We start from the raw sequence: 13,134 nt of genomic DNA, 5'->3' as shown, positions 1-13,134 counted from the left end.
TTTTAGTTACAGTGAGTGGATTAGAAGCTTTCCTGCTTTAATTTACACATACAGAGTAAACTCCTTTAAGAAATCATCATTTACCAACAGCTACAACACTTCTGTGCCTGAGATTTTTAGAAAAAGGAAATAACTGTGGTATCTCAGATACTGTAATATGGTAACTTTTGTGGCTTGTCGACATGAGAATGTTTTGCTGCTTTAATTATACTGATCGTATATAAGCATCCTTCTCACACTATAACTGCATCCACACTAGGGCTAATATTGGCATAACTATGCAAAAAATCAGCCCCCTAACCAACATAGTATAACTTTTCTAGTATAGACCAGCTCTTGGTAAATGCTGTCTTTTTAATGATTGCTTAGATTATTATTTTATTGTCTATTCAGAAGCTATGCTTTCATTATGCATTCCTGCTCATGTGAGTGTTACAAGCTATGTTCATCTAAATGTACACAGGCCTACTGAAAGGCACCTGGATGGGGCACACTGAGAATGCCACACACAGGGCAGATAGCAAGAAATGCAAGATTGCAGATGCTCCCAAAAACTGGCAGATTACACTACAATTAGATAGCAGTATCAAAACAATGCTCCTATGTTACCACACTAGTTCACAAGAAGCCACGCACAGTCCCATTTAGGCATCCCAGCCCTTGGTTCCCATCTAGATAACCAAGTCTAATAAATTGAGAGATTATTCAAATCCTATTCACCATAAATCAAGTTCTTCTAATCCCAAAGGATCAGTCATATTACTCCCTGTAGGAAGCCGCTGTGGCCTCCCGCAGAGCCAGAGCCTGAAGAAGGACACCGATGCTCTGATTGGCTCAACTCACGCCCTGCCCCGGAGTCTGCCCGGCAACAAGGGACCCGGGCTGTGATAGGACCATCCAGCCAGGCCAATTGGCAGCCGTGGGGCGGAGCCCCAACAGGAAGGGGAAGTACAAAAGCCTGGCCCCTCAGCTCAGTAGGGCCCAGACTGTTGCCAGAGGGAGATGTGCTGCCCCGCCAGCAGAGGCCTAGGCTAGAGCCTAGCCGCCGCCGCCGCACCCCGGCCCTACCTGGGCCCGAGGATTGGATAGGGCCCTCGAGAAGCTGGACTAGGCAACCCGGCCAGGACGACTGGGCCGAGTTACCCCGAGCCCGGGACCGTGCTCGGGAACCGCCAGACTGGGCTGAGACCCCAGAGCAGCCCGAGTGGCGGGCACCCCCGGAGGCCAGGCCGGATTTGGAGGAACTGCCGGCTGCCGAGCCCCTCCCTGCAGTGGGGCAGGACTTGGAGGAGCTGCCCGAGGCTGAGCCGCTCCCAACATACAACGACCTGGAGGAGCTGCCCCCTGAGGAGGAGCTTCCTGCCTTACCCCCGGTCGATCAGGAAGGACTGACAGCGCTACCCCAGGTGGACTATTCTTACGGCACAGAGGAGGCAGGTACTTGGGTCAGTGGGGAGGAAGTAGCCCAGGGATAGCCATGGCCTGTGGCTGAAGCCGCATCATAGTCAGTGTGTTGCGGCGGGAGCCCCGCCGACACAGTGGCAGCCGCTTCTGCCACTGCTAGGGCCCTGGGCTGGGACGCAGTGGAGACGGGTGGGCCTGCGTTCCCCTCCCCTTGTCCCTAGCCACCCCAGGAAAATTGCTCTCCTGACCCCGCCTGAAGCCGTTGTCACCTCTGCTGACCCTGCCTAAGGGTTAGAACACCTGACTCCTTGTTCGCTCGCCCTGCCTGAGGGCCTGAGCAATCTGCTCACCCTGCCTAGGGGTTGGAGCAATAGACTCCTGTTCGCTCGCCCTGCCTGAGGGCCTGAGCAATCCGCCTCTGCTCACCCTGCCTAGGGGTTGGAGCAACAGACTCCTGTTCGCTCGCCCTGCCTGAGGGCCTGAGCAATCCGCCTCTGCTCACCCTGCCTAGGGGTTGGAGCAACAGACTCCTGGTTTGGTCGCCCTGCCTGAGGGCTTGACTCCATGCTCACTCGCCCCGACTGGGGGCTTGAGTGGTAGACTGAGTGCTCACCCCACATACGGGCAAACTACCTAGACTGATTTCTCGCCAAACGCGAGCTATTCCCCTGTGTAGGAAGCCGCTGTGGCCTCCCGCGGAACCGGAAACGCTTACGCTCCCCAAGTTAAGGAATATTTCAGATCTTACCCAAATACATGCTTACATCCAATCGGAGAAGAAAATACAGGTAAAAAATGGCTGAGACAGAGTAGTAGCAGATTCATTTATCTATCTGATTTCATATCAATGTGAGGTATTGATTTAACAAAAGGTAATTTTATAAGGTGAATTGTGATGCTTTTGACCCTCCCACATGCTTTGTAATGAAGAGAGACTGATTTATTAGCACGATATGTTGCCTAGTAACAGTAGAGCTGGATATGAGTCATCCCTAACTTCTACAGAGAAAGTTATGTTTGTTGTATATGATTTCAAAATAAAAAGCACAATTCAGATCTTTACCTTGACCTTGGTGTATACTGAAGCACAATGCCACGTGGAGGAGTATTGTCTGAAGCACAAAATGATCCATCATTTATCCACCTTTTCCTGAAAAAGACAAATTGTGACAGAATAATCTTTCTTTTAGTTTGAATTTCATGCTAGAAAACTGACCCTGATATTACTTAGGAAGTTTGAAAGGAAAACAGGACATAAAAAAAATTATAGTTATCTTTTTAAATATGGTTACACTACGTGGAAAAATACAATCCCATAAGAGATTAAATTAAGCAATTTAACAAAACACATGCTCTTTAAAGTGCTGAGGGTTTCCCTTTCAAGGAATAAATCTTACTAAATTTAACTACAAATGCAAAAATTTGCCCTCAGCTCCACATAGGGTCTGCCATGTAAGTGAATGAGAGATTCCCCCTCAGCAAGGAGAGAACAACAACAAAGTTGTAAAATACCATATGGCTCTAAAAGCAGAATCTGCCTGACACAGGGTCTGAGCCAAAGCCCACCGAAATCAGTGGAAAGACTCCCATGAACTTCAATGTGCTTTGTATCAAACCTTTAGTACCTATCTGAAAATAAATGGAAAACAGACATTTTGTTTTCCCACTTTGCTTTAATGTGACATAAATGTACTGAGTTCTCTGCCTTTCCAGAAATTACCCACAGCCTTGTTTCAACTATTTTATATGCTGACTTGCAAGCTTCTTTGCTGTCTGGAACTCCCATTACAGTAGGCTGGAATTCTGCTTTGACTTGCAAGATTGTACCCTAATTGCCGGATTGCCTGATCCTGTGAAATTCTGAGCACCCTCAACTCCCATCACAGTCTCAACACCATGCCCTGTAACTGCAGAAGATATTTTCCCACAGGGAAATAGTTATTCCAACTTAATATCTCTGGACAGTTGTGAATAGCACCCCATGTTTAATGGACCTGATTTAGGTCATCTCTAGTTGTGGAGTCTTTGAATTGCTGGGTGGGCGCTCAGAAACTTGCAAACTCAAACTTCCTCTTTGGAAGTTTTTCTTTTCCACTCAGTCAAGAGGATCTTCCCATTTGCATTCTGCTTTCTTCAAAATTGTTTAAAGCATGAAATACTAGCTGATGCTCATGTTCATGTGATAAACATGGTGTTGACATCACCGTATGGTCTATGTGTCAATGATGAAATGTGTGACATTAATTAAGTTTTAAATCATCATCTGACACTCCATACATATGTACTACAAAAATCAAGACAAAATCTCAGTTTATCACTAACTAAAACTGCCAACTATAGGATATTTGTGTTGGGATTGGGTTTACTCATCTCATGAGAAATAAACAAATGTGATGTTAATCTTAACCCAGTACAAGAAAAAGGAGAATTATTGATGGCAAAAGAATGGTAAAAGAAACCTTGATCAGAGAGAGAAAATCCAAAGCATGAAGTATTCTAAAACTTTTTTTTCTGGGACCCCCTTTGAAAATATTTCAGGCTGTGATGACCTCCCCAAAAAAGTGATGTCCCGCCAATGCCATGCCACCATTACTTCTGCACTGCTGGTGGTGGTGGTACTGCTTTCAGAGCACCCAGCCAGCAGCCACTGCTCTCCGGCCACCCAGCTCTGAAGGGCTCTGGCTTCATAGAATCATAGAACCATAGAGTTGGAAGGGACCTCAAGAGGTCATCTAGTCCAACCTCCTGCTCAAAGCAGGACTAACCTCAGCTAAATAATCCCAGCGAGGGTTTTGTCAAGTTGCAGCTTAAAAGCCTCTAAAGATGGAGATTCCACCACCTCCCTAGGTAACCCATTCCAGTGCTTCACCACCTCCTAGTGAAAAACTTTTTCCTAATGTCCAACCTAGATCTCCCCCACTGCAATTTGAGACCATTGCTTCTTGTTCTGTCATCTGCCACCACTGAGAACAGCCTAGCTCCATCCTCCCTGGAACCCCCTTTCAGGTAGTTAAAGGCTGCTATCAAATCTCCCCTCATTCTTCTCTTCTGCAGACTAAACAAGCCTAGTTCCCTCAGCCTCTCCTCATAAGTCTTGTGCTCCAGCCCCCTAATCATTTTGGTTGCCCTCTGCTGGACTCTCTCCAACTTCTCCACATCCTTTTTGTAGTGGGGGGCCCAAAACTGGACAGAATACTCCAAATGCGGCCTCACCAATGCCGAATAGAGGGGAATAATCACTTCCCGCGATCTGCTGGCAATGGTCCTCCTAATGCAGCCCAATATGCTATTAGCCTTCTTGGCAACCAGGGCACACTGCTGACTCATATCCAGCTTCTTATCCACTGTAACCTCCAGGTCCTTTTCTGCAGAACTGCTGCCTAGCTCATCGGTCCCCCATCTGTAGCTGTGTATGGGATTCTTCCGTCCAAAGTGCAGGACTCTGCACTTGTCCTTGTTGAACCTCATCAGATTTCTTTTGGCCCAATCCTCCAGTTTGTTTAGGTCCTTCTGAATCCTATCCCTACCTTCCAGGGTATCTACCACTCCCCATATCTTAGTGTAATCTGCAATCTTGCTGAGGGTGCAATCTATCCCATCCTCTAGATCATTAATGAAGATGTTGAACAAAACCAGCCCCAGCACCGACCCCTGCGGCACTCCGCTTCAGTCATGCATGGGGTTGACAGTTGCAGCCATGGCAGGTGCAGGGGCTGACAGCTCGTGACCCCCCAAAATAACCTTGCAGCCCCTTGAGGGGTCCCGACCCCCAATATGAGAACCTCTGAGCTATGGTATTCCAGTCTCATGTTACTGTTTAGGCAAAGTTCAAGCACAGAACTCCTGCCCTAAAGTGCAGCATGTAATAGCAGGAGTTGAATTGTTGCTCATCTAATTTAATGCTGCTGCTCATCTAATTCCAGTAAAGGCAAACAGAAAGCAGTAAAATTTGTTTCTGTATTAGCACAAGGTGTTAAAAGTAAAATTTATGTTTAAACTGTACTGTGTATAGCTCTGACTATGACAGTTGGCATGGAAAACTTTTCTAAAAACACTAACATACATATATCTGATTTATAAGATTAAAGAAAGCTAATAAGATGTCTTTCAGGATGTACACAACATAAATCCACTGTTCTCATGTCTGTACAAGACTCCCAAGGGACTGATAACTATAGCTTTCTCAGGCTGATTTCACAGATAGAACAGAATCTGAAAAGTGCAATGTGAAACCATGTGGGTTACTTTACAAACTAATAAATTACAGTAACTGAATGTAAAAAAATGGAGGTGATAGAGCATGCTTACAACAGGCTACACAGCCTGGACATTAGAACTTGTTTTACTGTGAGAGAGAATGCTGTGTACGACATTCAAGTTATCTTTGCCTTTGCTACACAATTTTTCACTTTCAAAAGATACTGGAAGAAGCAATTTCAGTTTAATTTCTCATGCAAAATCATGGAAGCTAGAATAATCACTCCCCCATGCACTGTAAAAAAATTCTTACAAGTACAAATGTATTCAGTGGACTCTCCCAAATGTGAACATCAATTATCGTAACTACCATACATACTGTACTAGGAGCACTGACTTCAATGAGTTTCTCTGCCTTTATGCTTAAGTAAGTGGACACAGAATATAGCCATATGAGATTGGCAATTAAGAGAGGTCAAAGGACTGTGAATACTGGCTTTTTTATTTATTAAAAATGCTACTGATTCAGAGATATATTTGTCACCTGGAGTGAATTTTTATACTATTTGGCCAAAGAACTAACCTCCCTACTTATAACACACAGTATGTTGTTATTCACTGAATTCATATATAACCAAATAATTACTGCAGTAGCTGGCTGTAGCAAACAAGTTTCTTTGCATTTTTAAAAGTTGAGAAAAATTATTTTTTCCAGCTGATCTAATTTAAGAGAGATCCACTGAAAATTATTCACATGAGTTTTGCACAAATAAAGACTGCAGAATTGGGCCCTTTGTGATAGAATAATGGATGGTCTCTTACTGCTGCATAAGTGCAATACACAACTGAGCAGAATCCTTTCAAAGTAAGTAACATTAAACCTCTAACAACATTCTATTTAATGGATTGTGTTTCAATTATACCAAAGGAGTACAGAAATACAGATTTTGCTCTCTGTACTTCGGGGGAAAGAATCATTTAAAGTCAGTGATGCTGAGTCTATTTGCACCACTTTCATACCAGTATAATTCTGTTTATTTTACATGCGTTACTTCCTATTTACACTAGTATCAGTCTGAAGATAATTGAGCCCAATCAGAGTCTTGTTTTATGGTGACTTGCAGTATTTACCCAAATTATTTTATCTCATTGCTGTAAATGAAGCAGACTAATTGTTGCTCATTATGGACTTGATACTGCAAAATCCTGAATACTCTGACCCCAGTTAAGCACAGCATTTAAGTACATGCTGAACTTTAAGCACAGAAACAGTCCTAGCAACTTAAAATTAAACATGAACTTGAGTGCTGTTCTAGATTGAAGCGAACACTCTCAGCAATTTACAGGATCAAGCTCACTCCTGATACACACAATGAAATGAGAAAGCAGAATGATTTGTCTTTATCTCTAATATTCTGTGTCCACTTACTTAAGCATAAATGCAGAGAAACTCATTGAAGTAATATGTGCCTGTGTGACAACAGAAAATGGGGTTGCATATCTTTCAGAAACAATAGATACATCGGGAAATGCCCACACAACAGAATATTTTAAAGAAGTGGAAGTGAAAGCTGCAATAAACTGTGAACAAAAATTAAACTGCCACGTGCACAGTTTTGTCACAGACAATGCTGCAAACGTGGCAAAGATGAGAAGATATTTAGAAGAAGAAACGGAAGGATGCTCCTTAATAACATATGGCTGCAGTGCCCATTTAATGCATCTTTAGCCAAAGACGTAAGTACATCTTCTCTAGGAATAAAAGAAAATGTTGTTGAAGTCACAAAATACTTCTGTAACGACTATTTTGCTTCAGCTTCACTGAAGAGAGCAGGAGGATCCAAACTAATTCTCCCTCAAGATGTTCGATGGAATTCTGTGGTTGATTCTTTTGAACAATTTATTAAGAACTGGCCTATTCTCATAAAACTGTGTGAAGAAAGCGGTGATAAAATAGATGGAAGTATCTCATCCAAAGTATCTAACATTGGATTAAAGAGGAATGTAGAGGATATGCTCAGTATACTGAAGTCTATATCCATAGCCTTAAACAAACTTCAGAGAAATTGTTGTTGCATCACTGATGCTGTCAAAATTTGGAAGGCACTTCAAGAGACATTGAAGAAAGAAATACCTCACCAGAAAGTTAAACTGCAGGCAATAAAGAAGCAAATGGATCAAGCACTAACTCCACCTCATGTTCTTGAGAACATTCTCGACCACAGATATAAAAGTAGATGCCTAACTTCTGAAGAAGATGATGCTGCCATGGTATTGGCATCTCAAAATCACTCCTCCGTTATGCCAGTCATAATAAATTTCAGGGCTGGAGCAGAACCATTTAAACAGTACATGTTTACTGATGATGTTTTGAACAAAGTCACTCCCCTGAATTGGTGGAAATCATTAGCCAGGCAGATTGAAACAGAGTTCCTTCAGCTGCTCAGCCAACTTTTCACGGTAGTAGCTTCCTCTGCAGGCACAGAGAGAATATTTTCATTGTTTGGTATTAGTCACTCAAAGCTAAGAAATCGACTGGGAGTTGAAAAAGCAGGAAAACTCGTATTTCTGTTTCAGTCTATGAATAAAAATGACAATGGGAGTGGGGAAGATTAGAGCTAGTTGTAGAAGTTTTAAGGACAGTGTACGTTTAGTGTTGTGATGACTTGTCTGTTAGAGTTAATAAAATTTGAAAATTATAAAAAAAAAAAAAGTTTAAGGACAGCCGTCAGCTGGCAATTCAGGAGACTGCTGCAATTGCAAATGTGAAACATTTATGATTTAGTTTAATAAAATATAAGTGCTACTGTGTTTATGTGTATGATTTAGTTCTTACCATTCCCAATATACTGCTGCTGATTCTGCAGCTTGACACAGGTAATGAGTATTATGTACTATTTCCTACATTAATAAAAATCAAGTTAACTAAGGAATTACACAAAGTATACCCTCCTAGATGTTGTAAAATGCTGTATTGAGTTATAAATTAAAATGTTTTAGTGATCAGACTTGCACCATTGTTTAAGAAATACGCGAAGAAGTATCAGTGGGAAACTAGATTTAAATCAATGATTTTCTCTTGGTGATTTAAATCAATTATTTAAATCCCTTTGATTTAAATCAGTCCACCCTGCTTTGCTTGGCCCTAGAGGAAGCCATGCATTATTGTAACATGGTCACTGGAACCAGAAAGCCTACATATTTAATTCTTATATACTGTAGAAAAGGTCAAGGCAGACTCACTCAAGCAGCCTAAATAAGGTAGACATAGAATTTGTAAACTTTTTACTTGCTGTTTATTTTTGTCATCAAAATAATTCTGTATTTTGCAATAGCAATTCTTTGGTAGTCGACCAGAATGGTTCAACCAAATATTTTATACTAGTGTGCGGAATCTAATATTATCACTCAGGGATTAGATTAAAAAGAAAGCATCATATTTTGGGATGGATTCCATGACCCTTACTCATGCTGAGTAGCGTCTAACGGCACAAGCAGTCCCATATTGGAATATGGAACAGTAAAACCAGGCCATATATGTGTAGATCTAGTAGACTATATATGTGTAGATTTATTAACACTAGAACAGCTTTACACCACTCTATCAATGTTAAGGGACCTTAAGTGGATGTTAAATGAAACCCACTTTAAGACCCATTGCCAGAATGCTGTAAAATAGCCTTACTATAAAAGAAAATCAAGCCATTTCCATAATCTTTTATTTTACAGACTACTGCTAATTTGAGATTTTTATTTACAAATTTCATTATCTTGTAGAGAAAATCCACTTCTTCAAATTAAATTTATTTGCTAATTTTGTGTCTATAAAGGTCCTGTATACTTATATTTTACTAATAAGAAATTAAATCCATAAATAAACTATTTTACTAAATTGTGGATTTAAAAAAACAATATTTTCCATAATCCAATAAACAGATAATTTGGGCAGGTTTGTGTTATGTATTATTTACATCTGCACTACAATCAGCAATACACATAAGGCTAACTGATTACTTGCCAGCTATTTTTTCTCTTTTCTTTAATCGTGTATATTTTTTCTGGACATTTCAACACTCTGAGCCAGATTCTCTTTTGATGTAAAGCTGTACAGCTCTTTGGTATTAATACAAATATACCATTTTACACCAGCTAAGGATCCAGGTTCCAAGTTTCCACTATTCTTTAACATGTTTGCTCTTTTTTTAGCCTGTTTGCTCAAGTTTAAGGACCCTCTGTTTGTGACTCTTAAGTCCTGATATTGCAAACTCAATTCATGTGAGTGAGGTCAGCTAATGAGGAAGGGTTTGGAGGATCAGGTTTCATTTGTAGAGGGGACTGTTGATGTGGTAGGCACACCTAACAACCCACCATTCTTACTCCTTCAAAATCTGCTCTATCAAACTGTTTTACCTTTCCCCACAATAGCTATGGGAAGAGCCCTTTAATTGCAACATTGCTTATACCAATCTTTCCCAACCCTCTTCTGGCCTGGCTCAAGGATTGTCAGGCATGAAAGTGAGAGAGGGATAGTGAAGGAAGAAAAAAGAACCCGGAAGACAGATGATGATGGAAATAAAGAAACTGCAGCTGAAGAGGGGGGGAAAAAGGCAAATGATAATATAAAGCATAGTTTCTCAACCTGTGGTACACGTACCCCCAGGGGTATACAAGACACAGGCAAGGGGTTCCTGGGGAAAAAAAGAGTGAAGGGGAGGCGGGTGGCAGCAGCCACAGTCCCAGGAAACCGGGCTGCAGCCGCCCACTTTCTGCCGTGTCACAGCTCCCAGCTGGGAAGTGAGTGGCAGCCCCCAGCTTCTGGGGAAGGCAGGCAGCAACCCCCCACGTCCCGCCGGGTCCCAGCTCCCAGGTGGGAGCCTGGTGGCAGCCTCCTGCGTCTCACAAGCTGGCCTCGCAGCTGGGTGGCAGCCACCCGCGCCCCGGCTATGAACCAAGGGACAGCCTCCAGCGCCCCTGCTTGAAAACGGGCAGCAGCTGCTTGCTCACATCCCTGGGTCCCAGCCGGCATGGAAACCTCCTCTGCCCCAGCTCAAATTGGGTGGCAGTCGCCCAACTCCCGAGATGGTAGCCAGGCGACAGCTGCCTCAACTTGCTCAGGGGGCTGCCCCCCTCCCTGGCTCAAAGCCCAGTGCCCAGAAAACTTGTCAATTTCACTGCTCTAGCTGAGCAGTGAAACTGACAACTATGACAGCCCCAGATTTCACCAGTTACCCTCTTTTCCTGTCTCTCTCTCTCTCTCTCACACCCTCCTTCCCTGTCTCTCTCTCACCCTTTTCTCCTCTCAAATCTATGGCATAAAATTTGGCACGGCGCTTTATATTCCCCAGCATTGGCATGCTGTTCAAAGTCTCCTAGCTTTGGCCAATATCACCTCTAGCCCAGGTACATACTTGAGTTGCACACCTCTGGTGTAAAGGTGGTAACCCTACTCACACTAGATCTGACATATGTCATATCACGGCCTTATATACTCAGCCCTTCTTCCAACATATGGCTCACATTAGTCTGTAAATACAAAATCCCGTGGAAAATTGAGTGTTGGGGTACTTATTAAAATTTTCAGAAGTTAGGGGGTACTTGCTACATAAAAGGTTGAGAAACACTGATATAGAGTGTCCGAAGTATGGGACATTATTCTAAAATCTCTTTCAAAACAAATAAAAGAATACCCTTAAAAATAACATACTAACAAACACTTACCAGGTTTCAGCTGAGTTTTTCCCTCTAGGACTTTCTTCCACAATGTTCTCGTCCTTCAGTCTCTGCTATAATTCCTTCATTCTTTTCCCTGGCTTACTCCTTTCTGTTGCTCTTGCTCAACCCTGCTCTTATTTCCTGTTTTCCTCTTCTTACTCTCTCTTCCCTCAGAAAAATGTGTGAATAGCAGCCAAAGGAAACTCATAAGCTAAAGCTAATGTGTGATATCGTAGTTTTTGCTCTGTGCAGTGAGGGGAATTGCGAGGGTGGGGAAAACCACATAAATGCTTCTAAGGAGGAGTAGCCAATCGCAGTGTTGCCAATTCATGATTTTATCATGAATCTCATGATAAATATTGTTTTCCTTAAAACCCCAGCTCCGGGACATGTGAAGATTTCAGCCTTCATTGTTAAAGGAAAAGTAAGTTTCTAACCCTTCTGCCTGTAGAGAACGCTTCAAAATGTAACCCCAGTGCACCCTAAAGACTCAAAAAGCAGAAGGCAAATAAAAAACACCAAATCTGTTGTTTTTACATAATCTAATCATTTTAAAGCCAATCTCATGGGAAGGGGAGCATATGGTCCACAGAGGGCACAGTTTAGGCAAGTGATGTGCAAACTTTCCCAAATAGTTCTCAATTCTAACCTGTAACACCGCTGGCTACTCCTGTCCAAACTTCTCCTAAGCACAGTCTGACAGTTGCTCCAAACTGCAAGACAGTTTAAGTGTTGTGGATAAAACAGAGATCACTTGGTCTGACTTCTGACAGAGCTGACGGAGTTCAGATAGGCCAGCTGGTGGCTGTGGAGATCTAGGACCCCAGTTTTCCCCCTACTTCTCTCATCTTCCTAAGGTTTCAGTTTTTGTGGGAGAATAGGGCAAGCAGATTGTCAACCACTCCTCACCACTTCCCTGAGTGTACCACTGACATAACACTTCTTCTTTCATATAGCTTGGGCAGGTAGCAATGATTACAAATTTATATCTAGATTTGATAGCCACTGCTGCTGGTGAACGTCCTTCAGGCCCCCGGTGAAGGGGACACTCAGATATGATGTGCTCCATCATTTGTGACTGGTGACCACAGTGGCATACAGATGTTTGCCTCATTTCCATTCATTTGTCCACATCTCTCGTGAGATGTCCTGATGCAATTCAATGTGCACTAGTCTTTCCGATATAAATCAAAACCTGGTAGGTCCTCGGCAGGGTCAACAACAAGCTGTTTGTTTTGAGTGGTCGAAATGCTCAGCTTGGCTCTCCATTGAACCTCAGCGTCGAAGCTCAGTGTAAGGGTCTTTGATGCGCTTCCAAAGAGGGTTGCAGGATTTTAATCTTGTCTTTGGCTGGTTCTGCAGGTCATCACGCAACAGGACCTCATGTTTGCATTTATATGGTTAAGAAAGCGAGATATCTGGGCAGATACTCTAACCTGTGGAGGATGGATGTGTGATAGAACCAGGAGCCAGTCAACTGGGGTTAATTTGAGCATCCCTGACACTCTGCACATGGTGTTATTGAGTTGAGTATCAAGGAGTTTAGTGTGACTGCTGTGAAACCACATGGGCACACAATATTCTGCCACAGAGTGTACCAAGGCAAATGTTGTGGTTTCTAAGGTCTATGAACTGGAGCCCCATGATGTTCTGGCCAGTTTCCTAATAAGTGTGACATGAGACCTGATTTTATTGCGGATGTTTTCGAGGTGTTGTCGGAAGATCAAAATCTGGTCCAGTGTAACTCCGAGATACTTTGGGCTAGCATCATGGCTGACACTCTCACTGCAGAACTGCACATCAAGTTTGGTTTTTTACCCA

General features: G+C 42.8%; 1 protein-coding gene across 1 annotated transcript in view; it reads right to left on the bottom strand.

Annotated features, from left to right (window-relative positions):
* The window catches only part of OSMR (oncostatin M receptor), a 62,592-nt gene extending 51,135 nt beyond the window's left edge, over positions 1–11,457 (bottom strand). The window contains exons 1-2 of the mRNA XM_067545559.1: positions 11,320–11,457; positions 2,468–2,554 (exon numbers count right to left, since the gene is read on the bottom strand). Of these exons, the coding sequence (XP_067401660.1) occupies positions 2,468–2,540 (73 nt within the window). The 5' untranslated portion in view covers positions 2,541–2,554; positions 11,320–11,457. The remainder of the gene's footprint in view (positions 1–2,467; positions 2,555–11,319) is intronic.
* Between the last annotated feature and the right edge of the window lie 1,677 nt (positions 11,458–13,134).

The sequence above is a fragment of the Emydura macquarii genome, unplaced genomic scaffold (assembly GCF_026122565.2).
Source record: "Emydura macquarii macquarii isolate MOO-44397 ecotype Brisbane River unplaced genomic scaffold, CSIRO-AGI_Emac_v2 contig_1045, whole genome shotgun sequence".
In the NCBI taxonomy this organism is placed as follows: domain Eukaryota; kingdom Metazoa; phylum Chordata; order Testudines; family Chelidae; genus Emydura; species Emydura macquarii.
This window is presented reverse-complemented; position numbering and strand designations above follow the sequence as displayed.